Below are 13,882 nucleotides of genomic sequence, written 5' to 3' on the forward strand. Positions count from 1 at the left end.
GATCGAGAATATCCTGGCCAACATGGTGAAACCCTGTCTCTACTAAAAATACAAAAAAATTAGCTGGGCGTGGTGGCGCGTGCCTGTAGTCCCAGCTACTTGGGAAGCTGAGGCAGAAGAATTGCTTGAACCCAGGAGGTGGAGGTTGCAGTGAGCCGAGGTCGTGCCACTGTACTCCAGCCTGGTGCCTGGTGACGGAGTGAGACTCTGTCTCAAAAAAAAAAAAAAAGATTGTAGAAAGAATGAACACATTATGAGAGGGAATATTGAAGGCCCATACAAACCTGATGGGACCACAATTTATTTTTACATGAATTTAAGTTTGATTTATGTCTCATCATACATATTATGATAAGCAGTAAAGGCTTTATAAAACACAGATGATAACTTGGATGTTCATCTACCCCATTATTCATCAAGCAATTCCACTATATTTTAAAGTTACATAGTTACTACCCTTCTAAGAAAACTAATTTTGCAAAGTTAGTGAAAGCAGTTCTACTAGCAGTGATTTCTGCTATTTCTAGCGAATATTTACTAAGCACTAATTGTGTGTCAGGAATTGTAATGTTTTACATGCAGCCAATAAGAGATGAGGAGGAAAAGTAGGAAAATATTGGTTATAACCAATGGGTGTTTTTACAACTACAATTAAGACTAAAATAAACGTATATTTTAGGATGACAACATAGAATATAAATGTTTTATATACTAACAGTGTCAAATACTGCATCTCACAAAAATTGGAAAGGGAATGCAGGTGGCAGGTAGAAGTATTTACATTTTAATTGCTTTATCTTTAATAATAGGTACTATGGAATGTTCTTTAAAGCTGTCAGATCAAGTAGTAGAATTATTAAGTACATTTAGCACTACAAAGCTAACATTAAATTGAGTGATGAGGTTGGTGGTGGTAGATCCTGTGTCTCTTGACTTTATCAAAGCATGTACAAATATACACCAAAAAGAGTGAGTTTTGCTACTTGTAAATTATACTTCAGAAAAGTGACTTTTTAAATCAACTAAAGTAGCATTCACCACCTCCTTTCGGTCAAATGAATTATGACATGATTCAATTCCTAATTTTTCTGAAAAGTACTTTTCTTTAAAACTGTGTACTAACTCTGTGCCCACCTCTGTATTTGTTGTTAGTATTATCAATGCAACTCTGTTTTTAATATACAGAAAAAATTTGGTGTTCAGAGAAGGCCCAAGAGAGTGTGAGAAAAAGAGGAGAAAAGGGAAGGAAAATGTTAAGGAAATATACAATTTTATTATTACTTAAGGTAGGAATTTAGTAAATAGTGTTGAAAAGAGAGAACTAAAGATATTATACTGAGGTTTTTAATTATAAAAGTTGGCTACTAAATCAAAAATACAAAGATCTTTCTAAATATAAAGATTAATACTTTGGAAAAAAAAGACCATGTAGTGAACTATTTTTTAAAAAAATTTATAGATACAGAAAAAAATAGAAAATGGTAGTGTCAGGAACAAAAAAAAAAAAAAAAAAAATCTGTTTCTTATGTCAATCAGTATAAATAGGCTAAACTTAACTTTAAAAAGAATTTCAGATTGGCTCTCCAAAGCCCAATTCTACGCAATTTATAGAGCCACACCTATAGCAAAATAATTGAGAGAAGTTAAAATTTAAAGAATAGATAAAGACTTTCAGATAAATTTAAACAAAATGCAAACAGCTGTCATGATGTTGATATCAGGCAAGGGGGAATCAGGGCCAAAATATTATATAATCAGTCATATTAACAGGAGTAAGGCTAAAGAGCAAAATGATGGGCCCTTCTTCATAGATAGCCACGTGTGGTGGCGTGCACCTGTAGTCCTAGCTACTTGGGATGCTGAGGTGAGAGAATCACTTGAGCCCAGGAGTTTATGAATATAGTGAGCTATGTTTGTACCACTGTACTCCAGCCTAGATGACAGAGACCCTGTCTACAAAAAGCAAAAGGATAAAATTAAGTTTATATGGAAAAATAAAAATTACAAGGAAGACTCAAATAGAAGGGTCTATGATGGGGGGGAGGGTAGCAGAAGGAATAGTGCTACCAAATATTAAAACACATAATAAAGCCTTAATAATTAAAACAATATATTATTGGTTCTTGAATGGAGAGATGAGTTGAAGAGAATGATATAGACCTAACTATACATGGCATCTCATATAATTGAGGAAATGATTTACTATGGCAAATCGTATTGAGAAAATTGTGTAAAAAAAGCTTAATCCATGCAATAAATTCTACACTGTGAATTTCAAATGACCAAAGATTAAATACAAGAAAAGTCAAATGGTAAAAATATTAGAAGGAACATAGGTTTATAAACTTGGGGGAGGGGAGCCTTTCTAAATAAGAACTTAAATTCAGAAACCCTAAATGAAACATTGATACATCTAATTGCATCTGTTTAAATTTCTAAATGGCAGAATATGCTATAAGCAAAGTCACAAGACTACCTACTGAAAAAAAATTTTCAATTTTTATCACCAATAAAAAGTTAATCTCTCCCGCATATAATTAGATTCTATAAATAAATAGACCACAAACCCAATAGAAAATTGGACAAATAATTGGTGGCTCACAAAAAAAGGAAATACAGATGACTCTTAAACATGTGCTTAGTCTCTGTCATATTAAGAAAAATTTCCTAAGAAATTTCTGCTTTACTCAAGGTCACACAGAATTTTCCTGTGTTTCCTTCCTGGAGTTTCAGTTTTTACATTTATGTCTATGATTTATTTTAAATTAATTTTTGTGTATAGTGTGAGGTAAGGGTTGATATTAATATTTTCTAGCACCCTTAATTGAAATGCTATTCTTTCCCATGAATTGCTTAGCATATCTTGAAAATTAATTGACCATATTCATGTGAGTCTATTTCTGTGTTCTTTTCATTTAAGTCTGTCCTTTCACCAGTACCATACTGTCTTAATTACTGTAACTTTATACTGAGTCTTGGTCAGGTAAGGAAAATCTCCCAGTTTTGTTCTTCTTTAAAATTGCTGTGATAGTTTGGTCATGTGGCATAGGGGAGTTGAAAAAAAAATTTAGAATCTGGCTATTTCTGCTTTAAAAAGACTGCTAGAAATTGGATTGAATGAATATATCAATTTGGGAATAATTAGCATTTTAATATTGAGTTTTCTAGTTTATGAGCATAATGTATCTTTTCATTTTTGTCTTTTTTAATTTTTTTAATGGAGTCTGGCTCTGATGTCCAGGCTGGAGTGCAGTGGTGCAATCTTGGCTCACTACAACGTTCACCTGCTGGGTTCAAGCGATTCTCCTGCCTCAGCCTCCTGAGTAGCTGGAATTACAGGTGTCTGCCACTATGCCTGGCTACTTCTTTGTATTTTTAGTACAGGTGTGGTTTCAACATGGTAGCCAGGCTGATCTTGAACCCTTGACCTTGCTTCCTTGCTTTCCCTTTTTAGTATTTGTTTTGTTTTTGCCTTGTCATCTCATTCCTTTGCTCAGAGCAAAATAATTAAGGCTAAATGTTACCATTTTCCTTACTTTGTCCTGAAATTTTATTTATCTCCAATCTTTTCAACACCATTTCTCCTTCCTTTTCTTCCAACAAGTACCTGTTTACCTTAGGAAAGTGGGGTTCCTCTCTATTTTTCTTCCATTTGAAAAGCATTAAAATGTGGCATCATGCATAATGGAAAGATATGGACTTTGCAGTTAGACCTTAAGTTAAATCTCTGCTTTGTCAGCTGATTCGTTATCGGGTTAGCTGAAGACGACCAGGTATTTGGGCAAGTTACTGTCTGAATTTCAGGTTTTTAAAATTTATAAAAAGAAGATTATAATCCAACTTTATAAAATTATTCAAATGTCTAAATGAGATGCTTGACACAAAATAGTTGCTCAATAAATGTTAATTCCCAGCCTGAGTTACAGCTGGTGAACATGAGCTTAGCATTAGGTTTATACTTCATAAAAGTTATTAAATGAATTTAAGCATTGTGGTATTAACACTTATGTTTTATACAGCACTTCACATTTTCTACACTTTTGCATAGATTATCTCAATATAATCAGCCACTGGCATTGGTTCATAGTGCTTAAAGGATTCCTTTAGTATTTTTACAACTGTCTACTTCCTCATCTTCAGATCTGCTTTTTTCACGCTTATTGAGTTTGTTCAGTAATAGAACAGTCATATCATTTTCTATTTTTCAGCATATAATTTTTCAAAGCATATTCTAGCGCCTTAGCTAACTTTTAGTGGGTCTAGTCATTATTTATAAATTAATGATAGGGAGATGAGTTCAATTTCCAAATAAATATTACTTTTTAAAGATACCTTCATTATATAAACTAGAAACTAATTTTTAAAGCTTACTTAAATTCCCATTTGGTGACTCTATGTTAAATTTTCTTTTATGCATATCAAGCATTTTTGCTACCATTGTTATTTCACTAAAATCTCCATATTGTTCATATATATTGTGAAAAAGGGTTTATTTTGACTTATTTACTATCTCCTTTGTTTTAAATCTTTTTACTATGTGGTTATTTATATACAAACAGTGATACTAAATTTCTACTGTCTACTAGAAATTGTTTCTTTATGCATCTCTGTCTTATCCCTTAGTGTCCAAAATTTTATGAGGCATTTCTAAGGGATAAAGGATTTCCCATCTTTATCTATTCACCATGTGAGCCGTTCTAGTGACAAATGAATTCTGGTCAGTGAATCGAGAAGGACACAGATGTCAAAGCCATGAATTTATAAATGGTCTGTTAAGAGGGTGCTTTTGTCCAATCAGCATTTTGTTAATTTCACCTACAACAAGGAATAATTATTCAATTATAGCTTCTATCTGACAAAAATCAAATGACAAATGTGTCAGAATGTGAAGGTAAAGGGTTAGTCAGGATTCTGGCAGGTGGTCCAAGATTTTAGCCAGCTGTGAGGAGGTGGATATAGAACCAAATTGACCCATAACAGTGATTACATATCCTTATGAATATTCATAGATCTTACTACTGGAAGATTAGAAATAATTTCATTTCCAAATTTTAGCAATATAAAAACTGTGCTTTTCTGTATTTTTGTGAAAGACAATTTGAAAAATATACAACACCCAAAAATAGAATCATGTTCTTCTTTAGTTTGTTTCTCTTCTAATTACCAACAATTTCAAAATTGTTTTATTACTTTCAGTAAGCTATAATTTTTCTTGTAAAAAAGTTATTTATTTTTTAATGGTGGTACTAATATTACTTAATGTAGAGCCAGAGATCAGTAAATTTTTTCAGTAAAAGGCAATATAGTATTTCCAGTTTTACAGGCCATAGAACCCCTGTCCCAACTATTCAACTCTGCCACTGTAGCTCAGTGTGATTATAGACAACATGTAAACAAATGAATGTGGTGGTGTTAGAGCTAAACTTTATATATTAATACAAAAACTGGCAGCAGGCTGGATTTGAGTATGGGCTATAGTCTGCTGATCCTGATAGACTGATGGCATTTTAAAACTTCAGTAAGATTTTAAAAGATATTCTAAAATAGCAGAACTGTATGAACTATGTTAAGTATCTTGAATGTCTGTGCACTGCAGAACTCCAGAGGTTATTTGGTTCCCATGAACTATATAGTGTGAATAGCACTCCCTGAAGCAGGACCATATGGTGGCCCTGATAATAACCCTACCCGCTTCCATTTCTCCTCATTTATATCAAGGGTATCTATGTCTAGCCTGCTGCTTGCTTTGTGGATAAAGTTTTATTGGAACATATCCATGCCCATTTGTTTACATATTGGCCGTGGCTGCTTTCACACCAACAATAGCAGAAAGCAGTAGTTTCAACAAAAATCATTTTTGTCCACAAAACCTAGATAACGTCACAAAAAAATGTTTGCTGACCCTTGACTATACCTTTATTATGTTCCTCTTTAATGATGAAATAACAGGGCATAATGTGGGAAAGCTTCTATAATTTTCAGTCCAACAAGGGATATATCAGGAAGTTAGCCACATACCTAAAGTTCCTTCTGAATTCTTATTTTTTTAATTCAGTGTTTCTCATCTTAAGGATCTGGTTCAGGACACTAAATATACCTCCTTATAGCTGATCCTCTTACTAACATTTTCTATAACAAATCAATTACTTTGAAGAATTTGTATCAATCGAGAATTTAAACACAATCCAGAGGCTTTACCTGTTTGTGGAAGAAGGGGAGAGTTTGCATGGCAATGGACTCTGGCAGGTGCAGCTAGCATACCTCCCTCAATGCCTATCAGGGAAGACTTGAGAAATTTCTTATCAGTGACTTAGTACTAGTTAGTTTTTTCTGAGTATCTCACAAGTTAGGTTTGGAAGCAATTGCTTTGATGTCAGTAGATCTTATCATGGGCTTTATTTGGAGAATAATTTAGTGTTGCTATCATTGAATAGTAAAATTGGTAAGGCTGTGTATAAAAACTTTTGGTGGGAGGAGAGGGTAATTTTTCTACTGTTTACATCTGAAAGCTGGTCAATAATCTGGGGGGTTTTTTGCTGTATTTCTTTGGAACATTTATACTTGTTTCAGTTTGCTGATATGGGAACATGTGATTTATATTTTTAATTCATGAGTACTCTAAAAGTTGATATTTGAGATATTGGAAAGACAACGTTAATTTTGTTATTTATTGTAAAAGAAAAAAAGGATCAGCATTATTTATAGTTTTGTGTTATGAAGTTCTTTACATGTTATTAGTGGAGAGTTCCTCCCTCAGTCACTCTTTCCCTAACTCATGTAACACTTACCTTCTTGGTTTTCTTACTTTTGTGGCCCCAGTTTCTCGGTCAAGTCCCTTGAATTCTGTTATTCATTATCTATTCTCCCTAGGTTTCATGAACTCCCATTACTTATCTTTCATTTATATGCTTATGGTCTCCCAATTTATGTCTTGAACTTAGATAATCTCTTGAATTTCAGACCTTTATATTCAGCTACATTTCAGACATTTTTATCTGTTTGTCTGTTAAGCACTAACTGCTCCTTTTCCTTTTGAATCTGCTCATATTTATGTCCTATTACAATGGTTAGTACCACAATCTGTGCTGTTACTAAAGCTAAATACTGTCATCCTTGACCTTTTCCCCCATAGCTAGTCAGTCTCAAAGTCCTCTGAGTTCTACTTCATAAATATCACTTGAAAAACTCATCCTTTCCATTCCCACAGCAGTGTCCTAGTTCAGATCACCTGGTTTATTTTAACCATCTCTTAGTTTGTCTCTGTTTTCATCTTAGACCCTCCATTATTCTCCACATTGCATTCCAGGTGGTTTGTCTAAAATCAAAATCTAGTCATGTTGCTGCCCTATGTAAAATTTTTTACCGGATTATCATTATTCATAGAATAAAGTCCAGTTTAGTAATTTGGTTTACTTGGCATATAGTCTTTGGTCCCTATTTACCTTTCTAGGTTTGTGTCTGTTTCTCTCTAATTAGATTGTATATGGTCTATCCCATCTATTGTGACCCTTTATGCACACTGCTGCTCACTTTGCCTAGAATAGGCTTTCCCTCACCACTCTCAACTTACTGGGCTTCAGTTCTTATCTATTATCTCTTCTCCCCTTCTCCAGCCAAGTATGAATTAGCTGCTGTTATATGTGAATTTTTGGTACTGCAAAAGAAGTAGCCCTTGAATATAAATTTAATTTTCTCAGCAAGACAACATTACTTTCTGCAGAAAGGGTGCTCCCATTAGCCATCTTGCCATCTGAGGACACTGAACAAAGGAGGCAGGGCCATTTATGTCTAACATATCCGCCCTGCTGCTATGTTCTGATTCCATTAGCTGAACCTGGACTTTACACTCTAGGCTGTACACGGTTGGCTAACAACTTAAAACTTCCCTAAAGAGTTTTAGGGACATCCTAAAACTTCTCCAGGCATGTCAGTGCAAATATCTAGGCTAAAGTGTACCAACTAAGAACATTGGATACACTTATTTCTTCATTATGAGTAACAGCTACTTTAAGATTATTAGCAAAGCTTTAAAATAAATTAACCTTTGAATAAACTATTATTTATTTGTATCGAACTAAGAGGAAAGCTTTGAAGAGGAAGCTTTTATTTATTCTTATTTCCTATAGCTGTTTTTGCCGTGAGCTCCCACGGTACCTTGTATGCTCCTGTTCTTAGTATTTATTACCTCACAAATAATTGTGCATTTCTTTGTCAAAATTTTCTAAATATAAGTTTATTGAGGGTAGTGGTATATGTCCATACTATGTAAATTAATCTGGCACATATGTCTGGCAGATACTTGATGCTTATATTTTTCTATTAAATGAGAGGAATATGAACTAGTCTTCTGTATAACTATAAAACTCCATAAATTATTTTCTTACATGCTACATATCTGTTTAAATGATTTGCCCCTTTCTGCATGGTTTTAGAGGAAAATAGAAATAAGTAAAGATCTAGTACCTTTTAAGTTAGCATACTTTAAGTTTTAATATCAATAAATATGTTTATTTCAGGATTGTTTAATTCCATGATCCCATTTTAATTCAGACCCTATCATTGGAATCCCTGTTTTAATCTTAGCATCATGATAATGGGTATCTTTTTTTAAAAGAGGCTACAAGATGAAACCTGATTGTTTTTCCTGATCTATACCTTCTTTAATCTCCCACTGCTAGTAACCCTTACTGATGGATTTGGTAGTAGCCTTTTAAAAATTATATTCCATAATAAAGGGAGCTAATGCTTAATTGTCAGACATTTTATTTGTTACAGTTTACCCTGACATTTGCCCTGTCGGACATTTTATTTGTTACAGTCTACCCTGACATTTGCACTATCAGCCTTGTAGCAGTGAGCGATATGAATAAACATGCTGAGAGAATTGCTTTTTGGGATGACGTCTATGGCTTCAAGATGTCCTGCATGAAGAAAGCTGTTATTCCAGAAGCTGTTGTGGAAGTTTTAGATCCGGAGACTCTCATTTCAGAACCTTGTGGTATTAAGGTAGGTGCTTTACCAACTTTATTTTTTATAATGGTATTGCTATGTTTCTTAGTTCAGCATTTGAAACATATTTGAAAATAATATATTGATTTTATATGTGGGCTTTCAAAACAGTACTCTTCCCTTTATAATCAGTATAAAACAAATTGAGGTCATAATATTTACCAGTTGACTATATCATTTCTCTGGAATCACTTCTGTCTATATTAAAACTCCTTACACTCAGTTTTACAATCCTTCAAATCTAACTTTGAACTGGTTGAATAATTTATATTTACTTTGGCTTAATCAAGGTAAAAGTCCTTCTGTATTATCATTTCTGCTTCATCACCCCCTCCTAGCCTGATTTACAGCCAGATTTTTCATTCATGTCATATATTCCACACAATTTAACTTCTCTCATTCAGATTTCCTCCAGCATTTTCAGATTAAGTAATTACATATAGTGAATTTGCCCATGAAACTAAAGCCGTACTATGTTCAGATTTCTCGGTTACTTCCTTTTGTGTTTTGTCATCTTATTTTTTGCCATGTTAATCTCTGGTTTTATTGTGAATTTTTTTATGTTGAATTTACATGGGTTCACTAGTTACTTTGCAGCAAAAAATATTGCTTTTCTTAACTCCATAATTTGTCTGTTTCAACTAGATAATCAAATAAATATACAGTAATATGTTCAGTGTTAGGTTCAGGATATTCTGTCTCTGTTTTTTTGGTTTTTTTTTTTTTTTTTTTTTTTGAGACCCAGCCTCACTGTGACACCCAGGCTAGAGTGCAGTGGCGCGATCTTGGCTCACTGCAATTTCCGCCTCCCAGGTTCAAGCGATTTCCCTGCCTCAGCCTCCCTAGTAGCTGGGACTACAGGCACGCACCACCACACCTGGCTAATTTTTTGTATTTTAGTAGAGATTGAGTTTCACCATGTTGGCCAGGATGGTCTCAATCTCGTGACCTTGTGATCCGCCTGCCTCAGCCTCCCAAAGTGCTGTCTTCTCTTTTTAATCATGCTATTACTTTCATGTAGCATCAATATTTCTTCTCTGTACAAAGTAGATATTTAGTACATATTTAATTTTCTTAAATGGTTAAAGCATTAAAAGTTAGTGTAGAGTAATAAATATGAAGTTTCTTAAGAGTAGGTTGATCAAAATTGCGTTCAGCTTTTAAGGAAAAAAACACATTGTTTGATGGTTTTAAGAGTGTTCAGTCAGTACTCTGGTACACCAATAGTAAAGGGTTTATTTGGATTCTTTGGCTAAGGATAGGAGTGTACAATTATAACCAATTAAGCCTTAAGGTTAAGCAGAAAGAGGAGAGTTGGTGGAGGTTGCCGATTTCTCTCTGTAGTGATCTCTGCTAAATGCAAAAACTACTATGAATAAATAGTTGAAATAGAAAAATTTAGAACTGAAAACAAGGTGTTGAAAAATGTATGTACCCCCTTTATTAAACATATATTTAAGTAAATAGTTTGTTCTGTGTTCTCCAGTCCTCCTACAAACACATTGTACTTTTAAATTTTTTTCTGAAATTGTTTTAAATAGTGCCTCAGGTGTGTGGTTACATTAACTGCATTCACTGGGTTATGATCTACTCGTGGCTGGTCAGCTGATGACGGTCTTTACAGCACGCTTCTGGTTAGACTGCTGTCGTTGAAAGGTTATTCCATTTCTTCTCCAAAGTATAATGGAGAAGGATTTGGAAAAGGGCAGAATGGGAAAATAAAGATACTTGGCTGTTTTTTCCCGGGGTTGAATCGACATAGTTTTGCTGTTTTGTTTAAATTGAATGGTTTCTCCTCATATCTAACAAAGCTATCTTCAAATACAATTATAGACATGAATTTTAAAACAACTTTCTTTTGATTAGCATTTATTTTCAAGTTGGCAGTTTCTATAAATATATTGACTGTTATCACACATGATTTATAGCAATTATGGCGAGTATACCATACACAGTAGGCAACATGATGTTAGATGAAACACAGGAAAACATTTTTTTTTTTAAGTATTTATTTTAGTGTGTCAGGAAAGCTTTAGCACATTAGAGCTATGATTTACTATTATTTACTATAGAATATTATTTAATATAATACTATTGCTTACAAGGAGTCTTAATTATAAAAAAAAAATTTGATTTAAAGAAAAATTAACAAAATGGGAGTACTAGTATCATTAAACTTATAAATAATTCCAAAAACTAGCTTGTGAATGGTTAAAGTTTTCAGAACATTGGTTTCCAATAATCATTTGTGCATAAAAGAAGTAATGTTTATCTGGGTGTTTTTTTTTTTTTTTTTTTTTTTGGATTATTTTTTTTTAGCTCTTTTTTCTACTCCTTTTTCATGGGTAGTATATAGATTGCCATACAACGTCTATCTCAGATTTGGAGTTTTCGTCAGATTTTACCCTGAAAATTACAAAGACATCCATGTGCACGGTAAGCTATTTCGTTCTGCTTTCACAAATTTCACTAGCCGTGCAGCTGATTGGCAGGCTAATGAGTTTAATTACCAGGCTTGTGACAAATGAAAACAACTATTGCCTCTGACAGTCTACCATGACCTTTATTAGGCCATTGAACAGATCTGGTTAATAGGTCAGTAGAACCTCAAAAAAGTTTAATTCAGTAGAAAAAGTATTAGGAAACCCTGTTTACATAATGATTTTATGGAGTCTTTATTATTTTCTATCATATAGTCAGGAACACTCAACTTTATCTTCAAAGACCAAAGTTCATACTCTATTCCTCCCTTTAACTCTTAACATTTAATTTAGATGGAAGATATGTTTATTTGGTAGAATATTTTATATTTATATATGAAAAATTACTAACCTGATGTTGAGTTAACCTTCTTTCAAAAATCAACTTGGTCTAATAGAAAAAATGCTTTGGAAAAGTTAGGCAGATCTGGGTTCATATGTGGTTTTACAAAACACTCTCATTTCGTTGTTCAAGTTACCTAAGTAATCTGTGCTTCAGACTATTCTGTTGCTTTAAGAAAAATGGGGATAATTCTATTTCAATGACTTACTACATGGATTAATGAGATATATGTGAAGCACCTACAATATAGCCAGAAATGTTAGCTTACTAAAAGTTTTTTCCTCTCTGAAATAATTTATAAATGTTCATTATTTTTAAGATAACATTTATTGCTGTCAGATACTCACATTTTTAATAAAATGTGCTCCTTAAAGTATGAGTTTATATAGGCGGTATTAACATGAATATTTATATTATGTTAAAAATAACCATGGTTTTTAAAACTATGTCCTCAGAAGTTAACATTTTTATGGAAAATTATATTGTCAGAATCTGTAAAATAGATTATAAGTCCTGTTAACATTGAGTCTTCCGCCTAATTCTTTAAAATATTTGTTTCAGATTGATATACACTTCATGTCTTCTTTACAGTAGTTTCAGTTCATTTTGATTCAGTGATTATTTTATATCCAAATAAATTTAACAATGTACTTTGATGTTTTGAGGGATTCTTCTTTTAGTTGGTTTTATAATTTTTTAAAGTTTAAATATCTAGATTCCAGATTTGTGACTTTGGGGCACTCATCATAATCATTTGTTTAATTAACACAAAGCAAAATTTGATTCTTTTTATTTTCCATGCATTTTCTAATTCTGCTTTTTAGTAATTGGAATGATTTTTGTCAATTGAAATTAGAGGCTAAAGACTTTAACTCCTAGACTTTCTCTTTGTTTTGATATTAATACATGAGGGTTAAAAGAAGACCATCTTGATTAGTGAAAATTCATCAATCATCTGTAAAAGAATTCCTAGATATAAATTGTCATATCACCAATATTAAGTATGTATTTCAAATATATTTTCAGTGACTATCACATGAATCAAAATAAAGCAGATGTAAAACTCTAGTGAAGAGGTCAAAAATTGTTTTTAGTTGTACATATTTGTGAACTCTAGATGGAAGAGTTTACTGACTTTCATTGAAATGTTCTTTTTTTCTGGTTTATTGGTCAGGGTTCTTAGCTCTGAACAACATAATTTAGATCAGCTTATTTAAACTGAGAGATTTATTAGAGACAATAGAGTAGTTTCCAAATACATTGGGAGAGCCAAAGGAACAGACTGTATTTTGAACTTCTAGAAACTTCTAGAACCACACCTTTGAACTGGCCTGCTACAGGGCCACCTGTTGTAAATAGCCTACCTCTGTAGGTTCTATTTACCCTAATTCCCCTGGCCCACTCAGTGTTAGCCACCACTGACAACCCCAGATGAACAAAACCCTTTACTACCATTCTGGTTCCTGGCCCTCTGTCCTCCCAACCCATGCAGGCCATTTTTTCCCTCCAAATCTTCATTCGGCATATCTGCTTGGTGAATCTAGGTCTTGTGGGGCTCTAGCTGTCAGTAGGTTTTGGAGAGCAGTTTTAACTACAGCTTTATACTACAGATGTGGAGTTTCATAACATATATGGAATTCTTTTCTATTTCCTGGTATTTGGGATAGAGTATAAGACGTTTTGTATTAAAAGAAACTGTATCCTTTAGTCATCTTAGTTTTATTCCGTATACTTAAAAGAGTAAAAGGAAACAAAACAAGACAAAACTGGTAAAGTCTCTTTAATTCAGAAATTGGAGTTGAACTTTTAATATTGAAGAATGTAAGTATCAAATAGTTACTTGCTTCATTTGTTCCTGTACAAAGAGTTCCATAAGAAAAATGAATTATAAGTAAACTCTTACATTATGTTTATAAAGTACATTTTATTTAGATTTGCATTTTTATTCTCAAGTTGCCTGAATGGTGTTTATGAAAAAAGTTTGGAAATTAGGTGAGCCTGAGGTTTGTGAAGAAGGTGGCAGGAGGTTGGAGTGGAGTTATAGGTGTCT

At 33.2% G+C, this 13,882-nt stretch overlaps 1 protein-coding gene across 11 annotated transcripts in view; it reads left to right on the top strand.

The window, feature by feature from the left end:
- PRMT3 (protein arginine methyltransferase 3) overlaps positions 1 to 13,882 on the top strand; it is a 135,920-nt gene that overhangs the window by 62,005 nt on the left and 60,033 nt on the right. For all 11 annotated transcript variants that reach the window (XR_004257627.1, XR_004257626.1, XM_032240981.1 and 8 more), the window contains 2 exons: positions 8,819 to 9,006; positions 11,359 to 11,445. Coding sequence is in view for 9 of the 11 variants with exons in the window: in XM_032240981.1 (XP_032096872.1) it covers positions 8,819 to 9,006; positions 11,359 to 11,445 (275 nt within the window). In the remaining 2 variants the exon portion in view is untranslated. The remainder of the gene's footprint in view (positions 1 to 8,818; positions 9,007 to 11,358; positions 11,446 to 13,882) is intronic.

The sequence above is a fragment of the Sapajus apella genome, unplaced genomic scaffold (genome assembly GCF_009761245.1).
Source record: "Sapajus apella isolate SASKATOON/1434 unplaced genomic scaffold, GSC_monkey_1.0 scaffold47, whole genome shotgun sequence".
Classification (NCBI taxonomy): domain Eukaryota; kingdom Metazoa; phylum Chordata; class Mammalia; order Primates; family Cebidae; genus Sapajus; species Sapajus apella.